At 42.3% G+C, this 21,224-nt stretch overlaps 1 protein-coding gene across 1 annotated transcript in view; it reads left to right on the top strand.

Moving 5' to 3' along the window:
* MAP3K5 (mitogen-activated protein kinase kinase kinase 5) overlaps positions 1-21,224 on the top strand; it is a 111,296-nt gene that overhangs the window by 34,792 nt on the left and 55,280 nt on the right. The window contains exons 3-7 of the mRNA XM_074144539.1: positions 2,056-2,079; positions 12,687-12,880; positions 13,128-13,296; positions 14,290-14,396; positions 18,781-18,951. Of these exons, the coding sequence (XP_074000640.1) occupies positions 2,056-2,079; positions 12,687-12,880; positions 13,128-13,296; positions 14,290-14,396; positions 18,781-18,951 (665 nt within the window). The remainder of the gene's footprint in view (positions 1-2,055; positions 2,080-12,686; positions 12,881-13,127; positions 13,297-14,289; positions 14,397-18,780; positions 18,952-21,224) is intronic.

Below are 21,224 nucleotides of genomic sequence, written 5' to 3'. Positions count from 1 at the left end.
TGCTCTTCCTTCCAGATTTTCTTGGCCAACTGGACTGGTTGCAACCCAATTATTTCTTTTCTTCTTGCAAAACAAAGAGTATACAGATAAAAGCCCTAAAAATAAAGCTGCTGGTGACAAAAGGCCAATCTGTGGACCCAATTCAATTATGCAAGTACAATGTTAGTATAAGCAGAGCAGAATTTCATTGTTCTGAGTAAGGAGCCAAACACCCAACTCCTACTGAAAATCCCTTGGAGTGAGGCACCAGGCTTCATCGGGCAATTAAGGGAACTTTTTACTAATTTAGGAGCTGGACTTTGCAAACGGGTTGCGTGCCAGGTTCCCACTGACGTCAGTGGAAGCCCAGTTCTGTGCAGGGAGACTGGGGTGTCCCTGTTGCCACCGGCACAGGGGCCCACTGGGAGACTCTCTTCGGTTTCCTTCAGCTTTTGAGCTGGGCCCATGTTTCTGCTTTTGACCGTTTGCAGGAAAATCATCAGAAAGCAAGACCCTTTCCGTAGTCTTTAGTAACTACCTGAAAAAAAAAAAAAAAGTAGTTATGGGCATGTCTGGGCATCTTCTGAGGCAATGTTTGTTCCTGTGTTTGCTGCAGCCATCAGATAAGGTAGAAGCAAATACAGGAGTGTCTGTGTGGTTTTGATCTGGTGTAGGAGGAGGTGAAAAGACTGAAAAGACTGCTGGAGCGAGTGCAGAGGAGGGCAACGAAGCTGGTGAAGGGCCTGGAGAATAAATCATATGAAGAGCGGTTGAAGGAGCTGGGACTGTTTAGTATGAGGAAGAGGAGGCTGAGGGGAGACCTCATCACTTTCTACAACTACTTGAAAGGACACTGTAGAGAGATTGGTGCTGGTCTCTTCTCACAGGTAATTAATGACAGAACGAGAGGGAATGGCTTCACGCTACAACAGGGTAGGTTTAGACTGAACATTAGGAAAGAATTTTTCACAGAAAGAGTGGTCGGGCATTGGAATAGGCTGCCCAGGGAGGGGGTTGAGTCACCATCCCTGGATGTGTTTAAGAGCCGTTTAGATGTGGTGTTGGGGGATATGGTATAGGGGAGAACTTTGTAGAGTAGGGCAGATGGTTGGACACGATGATCCCAAGGGTCTCTTCCAACCTAGACGATTCTATGAAAATGATCATAAAAATGTAAGAAATACAAAGCAATGTAGGTAAAATCTTGCTGGTGGAATGTTCCTCTGTGTGAACATCCAGGTGAGGTCGGAGGGGGCTTTGAGCAACCTGATCTAGTGAAAGATGTCCCTGCCCATGCTGGGGGGGGGGGTTGACTAGGTGTTTATGTCCCACACTTGGAAAGTCAGCAACAGTCCTGCGTGAAACGTGCCCCCTCAACAGGGGGAAGAGCAGTTTTATGGAAGGCTGACTGAGGCAACTTGGAAAGTAGGAGGCATCTTGGTTTGATATAATGTTTGTTTTTAACGCTGAGGTGTAAGTGAAGCTGCCGAGCGGTCCCAGCGGCAGAGGGGTAGCAAGGTTACTGATAAATCTGTCAGGGTTATCATCGGTGGCTGTGAAGATACGTTCTTTGCATCAGGCTTATTAGAGCAACGTGAATTTCCACCAGTTCGGGAGTATTTTAAAGCCTCGTGGAAATACCGCTCTTGCTATTCTTCACAGTTTCTTCTGCTGGCAGCAAAATGTTACCTACTGCATTTAACTTCTCAAATATGAGCAGATGTGCATTAATAGTCAATTTTTGGCCGGTATCCCTCTAGAAAAATTTATATAGGGAGGGGTATGTATGTGTGTGCATGTGTTTTTATGTATATACAGATGCACGCCATACATATGCTCCTGTGTGTATATATATAAGATGTATGTATTTATTTGGATCCGTAGCAATTTTGTCTCTCCTGAGACAATATTTGATTTATATTGATTTGTCAGACATAGAAAACGTCTACAAACCAGCGTTTTCCTGTCATGTGCCTGTAAATATTAATATTAGCAAGTCATGCTGATCAGATATCTTTCTTAGTAGTTGTTCAGTGTTATCAACGTTTTTTTTTTTTTCTTCTTTTTTCATTCCAGGAAATTATTTGCCAGAAGAATAATGTAAGTATGATTGTATGATTTCTGGGTGCCTGTTGAATTCTAGGCATTCCAAACTTCTGTTCCATTTAATGTTGTTTATCTTATGTTTTCTACTTGAATAATTTAACACTCTCCCACTGTATTTTACAGAGTTAGATGCAGAATTCTGGAAATCCTAGCAGCAAATCTGTGTATATCACTTTGTTGCTAGGTACCAGGCTCATTTCTTACCTTGCCTCCATCTATCAGCAGTATTTTCCTTGCTGCCTTTGCTTGTCTGTCATATTTTTTCAAATAATATTTACATCTGTCATTTTGGTGTTTTTTTTTTTCTGTTGGCATTTTCTGTACAGTATTCTTTAGTGTTTTTAAAAATACTCCATTGAAAAGGAGAGTTATTTAGAAACTGATGCTCGTTTTAGAAACCCATAGCTACAGCTATGAAAATATATATATTTATAAAGAGAGAGTGTGTGTATTTATTTCTGGAAGTCGAGTCTCGGACGCTGTTAGTCCTAGTGCAGAGCAGATCCCCATAGTCTGTCTGTTTAATGACTGCCAGTCATTAGACCGTGGGTTTCTGCTCCTTGGCATCCCTCTGGTTTCTGAGGTTGGCCTTGCAAATCCCCCTTCCCTTTTTTCACTCCCAGGTTCAAGGGAGGGGGAGACCTGGGGCTGAGAGCATCGCTTTCTCAGTGCGGTTTGTTCAGGAGCAGCAGGGCCAGTCGTGTCAGAATATATATCTGGCATGTTGAGTTGTTCTTGGCTTCGCTTCGGGGCTCGTTGGTAGCCATATACGCTAAGATATAATTTTTACAGCGGTTAGTCAGTGGTGGGTAGATCTCCTGAGGCGCTGTGTGTGTACTGTACAATTCCGTGTATTTGAATAAACTTTTCTAAGGGGCATACGAAGTATTTAATTTTAGAAATTGCTCAGGTTTTATTTCCCACAGTGTTAAAACTGCCATAAAAAAGGCAGTATTCCTGGTTTTACTTTTTTTTTTTTTTAATTTTTTTATTTAGCAGTGCAATTAATGGATTAAGTACTGAATTCTGCCAGTATGAAACATGATTCTTTGAAAAGGGTGCAGTTACCCACTGTAGCTGGTAGAGTTTCTAAAGACGGCTTCAAAACCAGTGCAAGCTTTGGCCATAATGCTGCATTTTAATTAATTTTTTTTTTAATTTTAAAAAAAAAAATTAAATTTAAAAAAAAAAAAAAAGCAAAGAGGGTTCCATATAGAGTTTCTGTATAACCCTTAACCAAAAAGTGCACTTCAGAGACTCGCAGAACGCTGTGAATGACGTGATGGATTAAAAATCCCTCGCCTTTCTCTGATGAAAGTGGGGTAAATGATCAGTTGGGCCTTTTACACAAAATGAAAGAGAATCGTCAGGCGTTTCTTGTAAATGAATATATCGCATCCTGTAAATTTTGTTCTGGTGGCCAAGGATCTAGGGAAAATGATGTGTGGCTAATGTGATGTCCCTGGGAAGGGCAGGGGGAAGAGCTCCGTTAGCAGGAAACCAGCAGGAGACGACGGGGTAGAGCAGAATAAAGGGGAAATGTTGTCGTCTTGTCCTGTTTTTAAGTGACAGTCCCTGAAGCTCGAGGAGAGGTGTGGTAACTTGGCCTTCATCTGTTTGAGAAAGGATTGTTCTGTTTTCCATTTAAATTTGGATAGGTGGCTGTGAAACTTGTCATTTTAGCACTTTTTTAGAGATGGTTCGATGTACGCCACGAAAAGAATGTGTTCCTTGAGAGTCTCAGATGTTTTCAAGCACACCCACATAACATCTTTTCTGGTAGGAAGTATTTTCCCAGGGATGAGAGCAGGGAAGTCAGTAAAACTGGCTTAGCAGCTCTGCAACTGATGTGTTATTATTTTTTTTTTTTTCCTCTTTTTTTCCCTCGTTTTGGTTTGTTTTGTTTTTTTTTTTTTTGGCACGATGCCAGCCAAATTACCTGGAAGTAGACTTTTCACAGCGTTGGTGCGTGCCGAACTGTTGAATGTAATCCCTGCTTCATGAAAAATCACGTTTCTTCGTAAATCGTTAAGACTCTTGGATAAACCGGTACGACGGAGGTGCTGTTCCTGAGAGGCTGTGACTCTGATGCCCGCCCCCCCCCTACCCCGTACCAAAAATAGGCACTCACCTGATTATGTGAGGTTGAAAATAGGAAAAAATGAAGCTCACGTATGAATAAACCAGGAGTTTAGTCCTGCTGTTCTAGAACTTGTTGTTTTTTTGTTGTTTTTTTTTTAATAGCACGCAAACATCAGGCGTAACAGGACAATGGTATCCCTGGCACCGGGGGATTAAAAAGGCTGCAAAACAAGTACATGTGTGTGTGAGTGCATCTATATATATCTGTCTAACTGAAATGCCTTCTGTTTGCTTTTCCTGAACCTTGTATCCCTAAAACTAGCGGGGAGAGAAGAAAAAAAAAAAAAAAAATTAAAAAAAAATCCGTTACCAACTGTTTTGTTCTTTGTTCTGACTGGATTTTTGTGCTTCCTAATAATAGTCAATACAGGGTTGCGTAGCGAGGATAAGCTGCCTGGAGCCTGTCGGGGCAGAGCGGGGCGAGATAACATAGGCTCATTTCCTGTTATATGTGGTTTTATAGCTCTTTAGCTGGAGCTTTTCCAAACGCTGCAGTAATACCCAAACCATACCTTTTTACAGGGAGCGATACTTCGACAGGAGGCCGTTACTTTGATATTTGAAAGCTTGAGTTTAGTTTTTGCTCTTATCTGATTTTTGAGGTCAACCAAGCAGCAGAGGCATTCGAGAAATGACTGGTGAAGAGTTTCAGTCACAAGGAGATGTTGGTATAAAGGTTACAGCCCGTGGCTGTACCTTGCTTGTTTTAGCTCACCAGTTTTTTATTTCATCCTAGTTCCTCCCCTGTTTGAACTTTACCAGTTTTGGAGAAAAGCTGCAGGTCAGGTTCCAAATGGCCATTTATTCAATTTTTTTTAAAAACATTTCACTTCTTGCTGAATCTGAAGAAGTTTAATGTGCATTCATTATAGATATGATTTACAACCAATTGCAATAACACCTGGACACAGTGCCCACCTTTCTGTTTGGGCTTGCGCCAGGTTGGAGTGACAGGTAGCCCCAGGAGCTGCCAGGGTGGCCCAGCTGCTGGCCTGGTGGGAAAGGCAATGGGGAGGCAATGGGACCCACCCTGCTGGGCAGATGAAGCAGCAGGGTTAATGTTGTATGGTTTGGGACTCTTAATTATGTTTTCCTTTTCTGACGCTTGGAGGGATGGGGCTTTGAGCAACCGGGTCTGGTGGGAGGTGTCCCTGCCCATGGCAGGGGGTTGGAACTGGATGATCTTGAAGGTCCCTTCCAACCCAAACCATTCTATGATCGGAGATTGTAAATTTTTGCTGCTTTTCCACAGCCCTTCCCAACTGCCTCCTATTTGAGGTGTAGCTTGGGAGATGGTTTGGTGTCGAGCTCCTTCAGCAGGAGAAGGAGTAGTGGCCCTGGATGAGGTGTCCCAGAAGTGTCTGCAAGCTTGGACCCTCCATTTAGGTACTGCCAGAAGGCTGTAGATCCCATAGGATATGTTTAGCTATTGGTCTCTTTCACTGAGGAAATACGGGTAAATATTTTTAATGCTCCTCATCCAGCTGACCAGTAATTTGGGGGCAGTTTGATTTTTGGTATCCAAGTATGTAAGAATGCTGTGCAGCAATCTTCAGTAAATATTTCGTTGATAGTGACGTCTGTGGTATTTATTGTTATTTATGAAACATCACTATCTCTTCCTTGTGCTTTCATTTTTTGAATTCTTTGACTAATATACTGGGCACGTAATTTCCTTGGAAAAAGCTAGAACTGTGAATACGATGAAAGGACCACATAGAGCGTGTGCTGATTTTTAACAAGCATTTAGGGTGTGACATGGCTGCAACAGAATGTTACTGCTGGGCATATAAAGAAAGTATATATCCCCAAAGAAAATGGGAAGTATTTAAGTGTAGAGCCCGTCTCTGTGCTTCAGTTCATTTGAGGTGTGAGGCTGCTTATGTTGCTGTTCAAATCCACTAGCAAGGCTGTCATTTGTGTGAGTAGGATTTGAAGCTAAACCCAAACCGAGTCTGTATTCATTAAAACATCAGCACATGTTGATTTACTGTGTGTTTGGGGGATGGTGGGAATCGATTTAATAACTTGCTTTAAGATTTTGCCATCTGCTGCATGTAGCACCATGTGCAGTCGGAGAACTACCTTTAAGAAAAATCTCATGAGAAGAATTGAAATGAGCAGATATTTCTCAAAAGAACTAGTAGGAGAAATGCAAAAAAAGCTGATCTTAATTAGAGGAGAGTCAGCAGGAAGAACAGTTCCTACTGTGAGAAATACTGGCTATTTTTACTACCTCAGCTGACTTTATATTTATTTATTTATTTTTAATAAAGTTACATTGGATTCTGACCTGAAGCTTAGGCAAGTAGATAGAATTCTACTAGATTCACCCATCCGTGAGTAAAGCATCGCGGCTTTGTTTTGGGGGATTTTTGCTTTCTTTGACACTTCTTGAGTTTGAGGGCAGCTTTCTTCTGCTTGTGGATATTTGGCTGTTAAATGATTCCAACAGAGCAGTGTTAATGAAGAGCCTCGGGGAACTGAGAGGACTGCACATTGTTGACTCCCTGGGATTTTGCAGATATTCTCTCTCCTTTGGAAGTAAAATTCAAGATCTGAGAATTAATTGAGCAGAACTCCAATGCTTTTTTGTACAGCACCATGTCTTCTTAATACGTACAACTTTCAGAGCCAAATCTTCTGTAGTATGTCAGATGTATTTGTGGGGGAGAGAATAATGTTTACTTGTTATATGATGTTCTTTCTAAGAAGACATGGTCTCCAAAAGGAGAATTCCCCGAAGGCTGCCCCTTTTACAAGTAACAGTTCTGTATTAGAGGAGGCTATTGAAAGAAGGGCTGATTAATATTCTTGCTATGATCATTAAAATATAACTATATGCTTATTAAAATATAAACTGTAACTTAAAATATAATCTGAAAATATGACTGTATGTTTATTATCTCTTGAATACAACTAGGTGCTATATTAATTTCTTTTCAGAAGCTTGGAAAGGATATCAGACAAGAAGGAAGTGCTTAACCTTCCAGTGACCACTAGGTCTAGCTGGGAGCAGCACAGGCTTAAATTCTGTGGTGGTAGGGCTATTAAGACAATCACAGGGCTGTTATTTAAACTGCGATTGCACACACTTTGGAATTAGTTAATTTTGAAGAGTGAGTGAGGAAGGGACATTCGAAAAATGCAAACCAATTAAAGCATTTGCAAAAATGAATTACAGATGTTGTCACTTTGCGGTAAGCGTTTATGGCTCCAGCCAGGGCTTCTGTCTTCTGATTAGGGTCCGGCTGATCTGATGAAACGGTCCGTGGCACAGAGAGTCTTTCAGAAGGTGGCCCGATGTTGCCAGGTACTGAGTGTGCTGGCCCAAAGCCTTCAAAGATAGGTACGTTCGTATCTCGGAGATAGAATTAGTTCAGCTGATCTGAGAGCTCGGGCCAAGTTTCCCTTATCTAATGTTCCTGGGCTCTTGTGCATTGGGCTGAACCATAGTAACTATCTGTGTGCACACTCACGGCCTGTCCCAGCCCCTGGTATTTCCAGAAATGCCTCTCACCTTACAACTCCGGTGACCTGCAATCACTTTGTAACTTTAATTAGTGTAATTTGAGGTTTTGAACCTCAAATAACACGGGATTTTTAAAGAAAGAGGATTGGGAAATTAAACTTCTAGTGCCTCTTGTTGAGAGGGGACGTCTGTTCCACCCACTTCTGACGCCCCTTTATGCTATTCATGTTCTTAAAGGCTGTTGACATAACTGAGGATATTGCAATTGGATTTAAGGTGTTACTCCTTCAAAAATTGCTCATTTTTCTCGAATGGCTTGATTCTATTACTTTCACTGTTGGAGGAATGGATCAAAGGAAAATAAGAATTTTGTCTTGCGTGCTCAGCAAACTTAGAATACAGAGTGAGGTTAGTTAGGGTCAGGAAAGAATATCAGAGTGTGCGAGATGAGAACTGGGATGGAGTGTTACAAGGCAGATTTTAATAGGATGAGTGGAATATATTTAAACTTCCAAGTGGAATAATGTGCACTAAGTTAAAACGCAAAGCGATGTGTGAGCAGATAGGCAGTGTGTGTCAGAAGGACCACCTGATCCTTTCTGACTTAAGTTACCGTAGCTTATATTTTGACAAAGAAAGGTGAGAAAGGAAGTAAAAGAGCTGAGACAGAGGTTGTGTAGCCTGGGAATGAGTAAAGCAGCAAGTCACGCACTCAGCTTTGGGGAAGAGGGTTTAGAGCTGTCTGATGCTGGAGCAGCTCCTCATCTGCTGCCCCCACAGCCTGGTCATAGAATCATAGAATGTTTCCGGTTGGACCTTCAAGATCATCCAATTACAACCCCCTGCCATGGGCAGGGACACCTCCCACCAGACCAGGTTGCTCAAAGCCCCATCCAGCCTGGCCTTGAACCCCTCCAGGGATGGGGCAGCCACAGCTTCTCTGGGCAACCTGTTCCAGTGTCTCACCACCCTCACAGGAAAGAATTTCTTCCTAGTATCTAATCTAAATCTCCCCTCTTCCAATTTAAAACCATTACCCCTCGTCCTATCGCTCCACTCCCTGATAAAGAGTTTCTCCCCATCTCTCCTGTAGGTCCCCTTTAGGGACTGGAAGGGGCTCTAAGTTCTCCCCGGAGCCTTCTCCAGGCTGAACAACCCCAACTCTTTCAGCCTGTCCTCATAGGAGAGGTGCTTCAGCCCTCTCATCATCTTTGTGGCCTTCTATGGACCCGTTCCAGCAGAGATGGTGCTCTCGGGCGCCCATCCCATTTGTTGCCCAAATGCAGTCAGGGTCAGGCTCTTTGTAGTTGCTTTGTCATCACCACAAATTCCATGTTTCAACATAGTGGGAGACCATAGACTTTATTGTACAAGAGCGCTCTTGCCGTCACTGTTACCTTATCTTTCTTCCACCACCACCTTTAGTAAATAATATATAACTTCTGATTTATTTTTTTTTTTTCCTTTTGTCACCAGAGCTTCTGCATGTCTGCCTTTGTCAGGTTGAGCTGTTAAATATCTAATGTAGTCTTTAGCTAGGAAAGTGAAATTGAGGTAAATATTTCTTAACTTCAGTACATGTGGGTTTTTCTCTATTTTTTTTTTAAAACCTGTTTCCTAAGGAAATGAAACTTAAAAGCTTGTACTTTTATTTTCGTCCTCCACCCTCTTTCTGTTTCTGCCTGTTTGTCTGATGAATTTCAGCCAAATTTGAGAGGTTTCAGAGAGAGAGCTCCCACAAACTCCCCCTAACTGTCTCGCTTGAGTTAACAATCAAATCGATGCCCTGGCTGGGGGAAAGGCCACTGTGTTCCCACGCTACTTGCCCCCGAGGGTCGAAATGAGATTCTGCCTTGAGGCAATTCCCTGAGAACCATGGGGTTCCTCTGAACGACTGTAAATTGATTTTATTTTTTTTTGTTTTCTTCCCATGTAGTGGTTTCTCCTGTGTTTTACCATTAAGTTCTTCCTTGCCCACCACTTCCAAAGGCTACTGGGTCTGCCCATCTTCTACAGCAGGCTCCATAATATAACCCGCTTTTTATTCCCCTCAGGAAAAATACATGTAAAGAAATTTTGGCTGGCTCTCTTATTCCACTGAAATAGGTACCTGTTTCCTACAGAAGGTGCACTCAGGATCAGCTTATAAGAGCTCTTCCTCAGTGATGGACTCAGGCACTTGGCCTCTGCAGGAAGAGTAGTTTTCCTGCTCATAGGATTATTTATGAAGACTCCAGTAGCGTCTCTGTAGGTGGCCCGACCGTTGTGCCAGGAGAAACTTTTCATTCTGTGGGTCTGAAAAGCTGGAAACATCCTTTTTCAGAGCTGATTTTCTAATTAAGACCTGAGCTTTGGAAGCACCGTGCCAGAGGTCTGAGAAGGCCTTCTTGCAAGCCCTCTTGAATTTATTTTTAATGTACTGAATAAACATTAAGAAGCGAAATGCTTGCCCCAGGATATCTGTAGCTACTTCACCCTTTCTCTTGGCTCTGACTTCCCAACGTTTTTCTCCTTTATTTAAAAAAAAAGGCAAGTTGGAGAATAGTCTGCCTGTGCTTAATAGTGGCTCCTGTGCCAGTTGCTGCCCACCCTTGTCCTGTAACTGCTGAAACCAGTTCCAGCAAATTCATAATTTCCTCTCTGCTTTTTCCTGTGGGGCCTGGGAGGTTTTAGCAGGGTCAGGGGTTCATCTGTTCACTCTTGGCAGTGTGTGATCGCCCTACATTCTACCATGTTCTTGAGCAGAAGTGTCCATTCAGTTCTCCGTCGTGAAGACAAGCAGTTTGGGGTTCTAGCATCACACTTCTTAATTGCTTGTATAAAATATTGTCATACACTTCCCAATTCTCAAGCTTCCCTTGGGATTGCTACATTCACGCACAGAAAAATGTGTCCCCTAGCTATTAACCTGTAAGAGTTTGCAGTTGTTGGGGGAGGAAGGCTAAATTCATCCTTGTGCAATAATGCTTGTGCAAAAGCCATAAAAAAAGACATTGAGGTGCTGGGGCAGGTCCAGAGAAGGACGATGAAGCTGGTGAGGGGTCTGGAGAGTAAGTCTTGAGAGGCCGAGGAAGCTGGGATTGTTCAGCCTGGAGAAAAGGAGGCTGAGGGAAGACCTCCTCGCTCTCTACAATTACCTGAAAGGAGGGTGTAGAGAAGCAGGGATTGGTCTCTTCTCCCAAGTCGCAGGCGATAGGACTAGAGGAAATGGCCTCAAGTTGCACCAGGGGAGGTTCAGATTGGATATTGCGAAAAGTTTTTGCACTGAGAGGGTTATTGCACATTGGAACGGGCTGCCCAGGGAAGTGGTTGAGGCACCATCCCTGGAGGTATTTAGAAGATGGGTTGACACAGTGCTTAGTGACATGGTTTAGTGATGTGGGTGTGTTTTGAGTTTTTTGTTTGTGGTTGAGTTTTTTTGTTTTGTTTTGTTTTTTTCTGAGTTAGGTTGATGGTTGGACTAGATGATCTTAAAGGTCCCTTCCAACCTAGACAATTCTGTGATTCAATGATTCTGTCTCCAGCCAGGTTCTGTGTTAGTTGAGCTCAGTGGACCCTCGTGTAAATGCCTGCATCAGTTACTTTTAAATTTTGCAGAGTTTGTCTATATATCCCTCAGAAGTGGGGATGGCATTGCCTTTATAGCGAGGTCTTATAGTTTCATAATATAATAGGCGTAATTTAAAAAAAAAAAAGTAATTCCTGTACTATTTATAACCAATCTCTGATCTGTACACAAACATATGTTTACTGACATACCTGTACACATACATTTGTACAGACTAGAGTACCTCAATCATTCCATGTTTTTAAAATCTAATAATGCATGTTAAAATGCGTGTTTTAAGCACGCGGCTTGAAGACTAATTAGTCACTGCTTTCTCAGTGTGTGGAGCTCAGCCTGCCAGGAGAGTATCTGAAGTGATGTCCTCATTGCTGTAGTGACTTCTGGGAGAGCAGAAGCAGCTGACCAGAAAGTAATTAACCTTGGAAGTAATTTAGGGGTACCAAAATGATGGTATTTGCTTCCTTAGGGCTTTTCTTGCTGGGCTGCTGGCCACTTCAGTAGTGGACTCTGAGCTTTGAAAACCAAATGACAAAACTCCTCCTGATTTTGATGGTGTGCTGTCTCATAATTAGCACCCTTCAGAACCACAAATACTCTGCAAGCTTTCTATGTGCATAAATCTGTACTCACACACACACCACAGGCACCAGACATTTTGCTTCCCTCTTTATGGGAAGATAAATGATTTTTTTTTTTTGGCGAAGTATCTGTCATATATTGATATATAGAAATGAATACAGTTTGGCAATGCTCAGACATTCCATAAGTGACTATTCTGAAGTATATATGGTTGCGAGTCCCGCTGGCCAGGTAGGTTTGCTACGTGGCAGGGAATTTAATCTGTCTTTGTTATGCTGAGCTGTTTGAGTCATTTTGCAGTTCATCTGAGGATTAGTTTTCCCTACAGTTTTCCTGTTGTGAGACGGGTTACTATTTTCAACATCTGTGAGCCTAACTGTACTAAATTGCAGAGTGTTTGCTCTCTTCTGAGCATCAGTCACCTTGAAAACAGTGTATGTCACCTTCAATTGAGTCCCTCTGCCTCTTCGGAGTGACTTGGGGTGTCCCCTCAGAATGGTTTCCCTGTTGAGCCAATGACTGTTTTAAGGTCAACTTGATGCTTCTAAAAAAGACTCATCTTAAAAGAAGCAATTCAGAAGTCTGAAAGAATACAGGTGTATATTTCAAATATACGTGGTGTTTCAGGTGTATATCATATTTGAGATGAAAACCGGATTTATGTAGGCTGAATTTACCTGAATTTACCTTCATAGGTAAAATCATGGTCTTGCTGAAGTAAGCAGCAGATCTCCCTTGGACTTCAACAGGTGAAATTCTGCAGGCAGTATTTGCAGTTGTTTTATGCTTAGGCTTGTCAAACCGTGACCACCCTAAATATTGCTCCTTGTTTCCCTACAGATGTGCACTGGTAACTACATATTCGTTCCCTATATGATAACTCCACATAACAAGGTGTACTGCTGCGACAGCAGTTTTATGAAGGGACTCACGGAGCTGATGCAGCCCAGCTTTGAGTCCCTGCTCGGGCCCATCTGCTTACCTCTGGTGGATCGATTTATTCAGCTCTTGAAGGTGGCACAGGCCAGCTCAAGGTGAGTTGTCTTTTTGTACCCCGGTGTAAAATTCATACGTTCCCGCTGGCGATGTAGACGTCAGACTCTTTCTTCATGTTTTGCCTTCTGTGGAGACAAATTGATAACGAATAATTTAGCTTGACCAAATCTCTCCATTGACGCTGCTCTATCGATAAACACGCACGTTGTGGGAGAGCTCTAGGGCCAGAAAAACAAAAACGAGGGACCTGTCCCAAATTGCTGACGTGAAGTTGTTCCTCTCCAGCCAGTATTTCCGAGAATCCATCCTCAACGACATCAGGAAGGCCCGTACCCTCTACACGGGCAAAGAGCTCGCGGCAGAGCTGGCAAGGATTCGGCAGCGGGTGGATAACGTTGAGGTCTTGTCTGCTGACATCGTCATAAACTTGCTGCTGTCCTACAGAGACATCCAGGTAGGGATCCTGTGCTCTGAGGTCATCTAAAACTAAATTTACTGTCTAAAACATAGTAAATTAAATCCCATTCTCAGTGAAATTTTTAGCGTATTTTGCACAGGTTTGCGAACAAACTGTGTGAATGATGCACACAAGTAAAAATCTTTTACTGATGCTTTTGGCTTTATTTTGTAATTACACTGTTTATAGTGTGCATTTACATAGCGGAGAAGTGGGGTTACTTTATAGCAGCACCTAAAAAGTGCACAACGTATTAATAACTGTTCTCCTTCTCAGCATTACAACATGGTGAACAGCCCGTAAAGGCTCTGCTGTTGATATCTATATGTATTCTTTGTCACCATCCTTGTGACATTTCTCATGGAAACATAATGTGTTAGCATAAATTTCAGCTTTTGGAATGGTGCTAGTAATTGCTTACTTTGTTAAGTAACTTTATATAAACTTTGTTGTAATATATATTGTATATAATATAATTTCAGCTGTTGCCCCGTAAACATTGTGAAGTGGTTTGGTTCTGGTTTTGTTTGTTTGGGTTTTTTTTTTTTTTTTAAATATGTCAGTGAGTAAGCTACTTTTTTAAAAACTGTGGTACTGAAAGATGTTTTTATTTTGGTTTTGTGTCTCATGCCTACTTCAGAGTTTTGGGATGCCTTAATTCAGATGCATTTAGCATTGTAATGTCTGTACAATATGAACTCTGATACATGTTCAGGTTCTGAAGCTAACTTTAATCATCAAATAGATGTACTAATATTTCCACTGGTCCATGTTGAAGCAGTGTTTTCCTGCTAAATGCAGTGCGTATTCACATTTCTGAGTGCCAGGCTATGTACAGTTTCAGACTGAAGAAACTGAAATCCATAAAACTTTCAATCAACTCAAAATATTTCTTAGTACAAAATTAAAGGTGCTTAGTTCAAAGAGGAGTTTATGTAGGCATACCTCAGTACAGGCACCTAAAACTTTGTTATTCCCTTCTTTTGGAAGGATTACGATTCCATCGTGAAACTGGTGAAAACTTTAGAAAAACTGCCTACTTTTGACTTGGCTTCCCACCACCATGTGAGGTTTCATTACGCGTTTGCGCTGAACAGGTAAGAATCTACCTTTCCTTCCGCTGCTGAACAGTAAATCACAGCTGCCAACTTCCCACAGGGTTGGTAATCCCATTAAAGTCTGAGTAATACTCATTCAAATCTGAGTTCCGGTAGTGTCAGGAGACAGGAGAACTTTCATCAAATGTCTCCCAAGTCACAGGCGATGGGGACAAGAGGAAACGGCCTCAAGTTGCACCAGGGGAGGTTCAGATTGGATATTAGGAAAAATTTTTGCACTGAGAGGGTTATTGCACATTGGAATGGGCTGCCCAGGGAAGTGGTTGAGGCACCATCCCTGGAGGTATTCAAAAGATGGGTTGACACAGAGCTTAGTGACATGGTTTAGTGGTGGTTTTTATCAGAGTGAAGTTGATGGTTGGACTAGATGATCTGAAAGGTCCCTTCCAACCCAGACAATTCTATGATTCTATGTCCATCAGAAGATTTTATTATCATTTATAATAATAAACTAATTTTCATGTTCTCTGCTAACATGCACACAATGTGGCATGTGGAGAAGCACACACTACTTTCGTGAGTTAAATGAGAGCTTTTTTTCTAGGATACTGGCAAGGCACTAAAAGGGGAGTTTTTCCAAGGAAATTACAGACGTTTTCTGCTTCCTTGCTGTTATCACAATGAATGTTTTGCTCTTGACGTTCAGAGGAGTAGACCAGGTGTCAGCAGGCATTGAAATTCTCAAATATAGAAAATGTCTACAGATCTTTCTGCTTCTCACAGATTTGAATATTGTAATTTGGGTTCACTGAGGAGCCTCAAAGCTGCTTATCATGTCAAAGTGGTGCCAAAATATGTCATGGGTAATTAGTTGAAAAAATAAACCTGTTTTTTAAGCAAAAAACAACAACAAGACGACCCCTAGCTATCTGGCATTGTTTTGTCTGAATAAAATGTCCAGATCCTTTCTTGTTCCTTTATACCAGGTATATGAAGGTATGAATATTGCCCCCCTTTTTGTTCCTGCTTTGCCATAAATATGGGGGGTTTTGCAGATTAAATAATCCAGCATGTGTCAGCCACTTCTACATAGCCTTCGCAAAGGTCACTGGGTGTACCTTGGAGTTTAAACAAGTTATTTAGACCTCAAGGACACCATTTTCTAAAACAAAGTCACCTTTTAAAACAGGAGTTGACCAGTACACCAGGACACTAAAAATCTGTAAAACTACAATATAGTCTTTTCAGGCAGATCCTTATGCTTCATTGATCCTACTGGGACCTCTTGCAGACTGGATGTGACTGTAAGATGTAGCCTTTGAGGGTATCTGCCATACTAAAGGTCTACCCAGTACCTCCAAAGGAGTTCAGATCAGATTTTCCTCTCCCTTCCTTTTCCAGGTTGTATGTTCAGCTGGAATCCATGGCAGCTGTGAAAACGTTCATGCTTTGGTGTGTGCCAAGAAGGAAATTACTTGGGCTAATTGTAGCTTTCCCCTTTTTGGCAATATAGAGGATGTTTCCTGAGCTAGGGCAGGTCTGGAATACTCTGCAGGTCTGACTGTTTACCGTGGAAGAAGCTGTCCCTCTTGCTTCTAATCCAGGTCACTAGTACGGAAGGATGGAGCGGCTCAATTAGTCAGGATTAGTCTGACCTAAATCAAGAAAGTGTGTGAGGGCACTGATGATGGAAGAGTAAGCAGAAATAAAAGTAGGGACCTCTGTCTCTGGAGACCAGCAGAGTGGAAATGGCTCATCTCACAACAACACATTGTTGTGCCTTACTGTTTTTTTCTCATTAAATTCAGCTAGCTATTGGTTTGGTCTGGATTAGTGATAGTTGATACAAGATGTGGAATATTTATCCATCTGAAACTCCATTCTGAAAATTGCCCTTCTGTAGTGAAAGTCAGCTCAAAACCATAAAGAAGCTGCAGATTTACCCTTGTTGCTTTACGTGGGTGGTCAAAAACAAAAGGAAGCAAACCTTTCACAACTGGGGAAGTGATCAGTTGGTGGGGAACTAGAATCATAGAATGGTTTGAGTTGGAAGGGACCTTAAAGATCACCCAGTTCCACCCCCTGCCATGGGCAGGGACACCTCCCACCAGACCAGGTTGCTCAAAGCCCCATCCAGCCTGGCCTTAAATAACTCCAGGGATGGGGCAGCCACAGCTTCTCTGGGCAACCTGTTCCAGGGTCTCACCATCCTCCCAGTCAAGAATTTCTTCCTAATATCTCATCTAAATCTCTTCTCTTTCAGTTTAAAACTGTTCCCCCTCGTCCTATGGCTCCCCTCCCTGATGAAGAGTCCCTCCCCATCTCTCCTGTAGGCCCTTTAGGGACTGGAAGGGGCTCTAAGGTCTCCCTGGAGCCTTCTCTTCTCCAGGCTGAACACCCCCAACCCTCTCAGCCTGTCCTCATAGGAGAGGTGCTCCAGCCCTTGGAGCATCTTTGTGGCCCTAATAGCATGGACCTGAAGGAGCCTGTTACTTGCTCAGCCAGGAGCGCTCGATTTCTCTCCCTGGGGTTGGGAGCACTTGCCCATCTCGGATGAATACACCAGCCTTGCTGTGCCACTCTATAAGTACTCAGGGAGCCGACTGCAACTCTGTAGTCTGAGGGGACTTGCCCCAATTTGTTAGAATTTGACTGGTCTGAAGGTTGGGAAGAAACAGCACTGGGTTTCACTTGTCTTTCTCATCAGGCTGAGACACCAATAGAGGTTGGCCTAGCACGTAGATTTGCACGCCCTGTTTGGGTTTTTTTATCAGGAAAGCAGTTAATGCTGTCTGCTCAAACCAAACAGTGTTTTTGCTCTGTTTTCTTAATTTTTGGTTAGGATGTAAGTACTTATTTTCTTCCACATCACTCCCTGATGGAAGTGCGTGCAAGAGCTCAGGTATCAATTTGAGTACACGTACTCTGATCTCTCAGGTTTGACATTGTCACTGCCTGTGCAGATGCATCAAAACTTTATTTTTGTAGAGGAGGAAGAAAAAAATCCATTACTGAACCTCTGCTTTAATATGGCAGTGGCTTTTGATGTGGTCATCTTTCTGAGGCAGCCTTCTCTTCAATCTTCTTCAGTGCAAAGCTTGCAAGACAGATGATAAAAACCCCCACTCTTATATATTCCCCCCAATTCAAATTGTATCCACTCAAATATTACAAGCAATTTCTCTGAAAGAATGTAATACTCTCCCAAAGCACTGAAGAATAGTTTTTGCTGTAGAAAGAAGTCATTTGCTTGTTCAATACACAAATACATAAAAAATTCTAAACTCTTGATACTGAGTGATGTATCTATCCAGAGTGTGAGTCACCAGGAAGTGTCTAATGCTTGCAATCATGTGGTTTATTTGTCTGAAGTACTTTTGTTAATATTACCTTATTGGCTTCACTTCCTGACCTTCCTTATCGTGGGAATTCAGTCAAAGAAAAATCGCAAACACAAGATGAAATCTTTTTACCTTTAAAGCATGAATTACTGTGAAAGAAATATTAGATATGAAACAAAGGTTCCTATTTTTCTGTTCTTTAAAAAAAGTAACACATGATCCAGAGAGGTGATTCTGCCACTTTGCTCTGGTGAGACCTCACCTGGAGTACTGTGTGCGGGTCTGGAGCCCTCAATATAGAAAGGACATGGACCTAATGGAGCGGGTCCAGAGGAGGGCCACCAAAATGATCGGGGGGTTGGAGCACCTCTCCTATGAGGACAGACTGAGGGAGCTGGGGTTGTTCAGCTTGGAGAAAAGGAGGCTCTGGGGAGACCTCATAGTGGCCTTCCAGTACCTGAGGGGGGCTACAGGAAGGCTGGGGAGGGTCTGTTTACAAAGGCCTGCAGTGACAGGATGAGGGGCAATGGTTTTAAGTTGGAGAAGGGGAGATTTAGATTGGATATTAGGAAAAAGTTCTTTACCATGAGGGTGGTGGAACACTGGAACAGGTTGCCCAGGGAGGTGGTTGAGGCCCCTTCCCTTGAGATATTCAAGGTGAAGCTCGATGAGGCCCTGGGCAACCTGGTCTAGTAGGGGGTGTCCCTGCTGACTGCGGGGAGGTCGGACTAGATGACCTTTGGAGGTCCCTTCTGGCCTGGACTAATCTATGAATCTATGAATCTTTCTAAGAATTGCTCTTGAGGCTCTTGTTACTGTTGTCAGTGCTTTGTTCTAGCTGATGCTGCATCAGAGAGAGAAAACATGTTTGGGGACTTTTATAAATGTCTCATGATATTAAGAAGAAAAAAAGGAAAAAAAAAAGCAGGGGAAGTGTGTATGTATAATACAGTCCATTGTCTCTAGAAGCCCATTTTACATGTATGAAGTCATACAGATATATATTCGAACATGGTCATGAAAAGTTATTTCTTGTTAACTTTATTGGGTTTTTTAATAAAAATTTTTTATTTTTTTAACAGGCGAAATCTGCCTGGAGACAGACAGAAAGCTCTAGAAATTATGATTCCCCTGGTAGAACAGGAAGACCAAGTAGCTTCAGATATGTACTGCCTGGTTGGTCGAATTTACAAGGACATGTTTTTGGAATCTGGGTTCATAGATACAGAAAGCAGGGACAAAGGGACGTTCTGGTGAGTACTGTTTTCCTGCTCTATGTCTTTCTGTTAGCTTTGGGAAAATATTCTTTAAACAAGAGTATATTTCAACTGTTTTTCATTCCAAATATTTGGCATCCTTAGGGGATACACTGAATCTTCTAATCACTTATTTGTTAAGAATGAGAAATTTATGTTGTTCACAGATCTGGTTCCGTGAAGTTCTTGAAGTGCCTCAGAGACTCGGAAGGTTAGGTAGCTCTCATCAGAGTGCATTTTCCCCCCTTTTTTCCCAAACTTGAAGTCTCCTGTTTACTGTATTAATCTTAGGAAACCTGGGCAGTCAATAATCAGCTGTGAAGCAACTAGTATATATGCAATCTGATGGATAATAGCTGGCTCGGCTTACAGATGCTGAGGTTTAACTCTGCACTGGTGCTTAGGATGTACTATTCTGCCTTTTTTTTGGCTTCAGTTCTCACAAGCAATATGCCTGTTCCAAAATCCTGCTGGCAAAAGTTTTATCAGCATCACCATATAGTATACGCATATTACAGCGGGCTACAGTAGTCAAAGAAGCACGTAATAGGCTAGAGAAATTCTTATCTTAATTTTAGAGGCAAGTATCGTGTTTTTTATTGCTTTTGAAATGCACTAGAACGCTGTTATGTGGAACAGGTTAAAAAAAATGGAGGCACTGGACACTATCCTAGACTTTGGTCAGTATGAGCTGCTTTTCTCCATCATAATTCAGATGAGGAAACAATCTGTGTTTGTGTGTCCTGCACATCAGATCCCAGTTTTGGTCTTGTGCTCATCAGCTGCCTGCTGAAGTAAATGCTTGGAATGGAAAGCTTTCTTCTCCCTTCATCATTTATCGCTTGTTTTCAGTAAACTTCAGATTAGAACTGTCTTTGGTAAAAGATAAGACACAATTGTTTACCATGTATGGCCTCAGAATACAAGTACAGTTTATAATTGGTGGCCATGCTTTACAGTTTTGCGATGCTTACTGGATTTTTTTCAAAGATGTTGAAATAACAGGAATGCAGCATATTGTCTTCATCATCCCCCCCTTCATAATTTTGAATTACAGACAAATTTTATTTCCTCTGAGGCAAAACCGGTAACAAACTTACAGTATTCTGTTTTTAAAAAAATACTTTGCTGGTGTCATGAACTAATATAAAAAGAAAACAGTAGTCCTTTATACAAATACTAGGCATTATCACATAGGCAAAGTACATGTTTTTCCTCATTCATAGTGCCTTATGAACAGATAAACTTTGAGATTTTCAAACATAATTGAAGTAGGAATATGTATAGTAGTGGTAGTTACTTCTAGGATATTTCATGTAGATGTTTTAAAATGCTTTTAATAGATGCATCTTAGCAATCATGATAGTCATACATTTGAGGAGGGGAAGTGCTTGCAGTCAGGCATCCCTGATTTAGGAAGAAATCCCCTTCATCCCTTTCATTTAGGAAGAAATTCTTTCCTGTGAGGGTGGTGAGACCCTGGAAGAGGTTGCCCAGAGAAGCTGTGGCTGCCCCATCCCTGGAGGTGTTCAAGGCCAGACTGGATGGGGCTTTGAGCAACCTGGTCTGGTGGGAGGTGTCCCTGCCCAGGGCAGGGGGGTTGGAACTGGGTGATCTTTAAGGTCCCTTCCAACCCGAACCATTCTGTGATCCCAGTTTGGGAAAGGACAGCAGGCTGGCAGCTCCTGCAGCAGGGTGGGATAGTGACCAACCATCCCCTAAATAATCCCTGAAGTCTCTGGCAAGCGCAACCCAATACACGCCACTCCATGCTGCCGTGGAACAAGGTGATCTTGGTTGGGTCAAGCTGGAGTTTGGCTGCAATCTGTCCCGGATGGCTTAGTTGCTTTTGGTTTGGACTTTATGGTGGATGTAGATTTGGATTCCGGAGTTAGTCATACAGGAGGCTTGACGTGGCTGAAGGGTTGACTCTTAACTCGGTGAAAGGTCCTTGGGAAGGAGCAGACCCACTCTAGTACCACAGCAGGGCCACAACGGGCCAAGGGGTGTGCAGGAACAGTGCCTCCATGATAGCATTGCTTTATGTTGAAATAAAGGTTATTATCTCAGTCTTGGAGAAATGAGGATGTAGGGGAAGTGTAGGGAATTGCATTAGATAACGAGAATTTGGCAGCAGAACCAAAGCATTGGTTTTGCAACAACTGCTGATGTCAAGGTACTTAGTCTATTAAAAAAAAAAAAAAGAGGCAGGCAGTGTGCTTTTCTGACAATTAAAAAGCAGAATAAATGACATCTTTCATATAAATATG

The sequence above is a fragment of the Numenius arquata genome, chromosome 2 (genome assembly GCF_964106895.1).
Source record: "Numenius arquata chromosome 2, bNumArq3.hap1.1, whole genome shotgun sequence".
Taxonomy (NCBI): Eukaryota; Metazoa; Chordata; class Aves; order Charadriiformes; family Scolopacidae; genus Numenius; species Numenius arquata.
The sequence above is the reverse complement of the archived record's forward strand: the minus strand, read 5'-3'. Positions and strand labels throughout refer to the sequence as shown.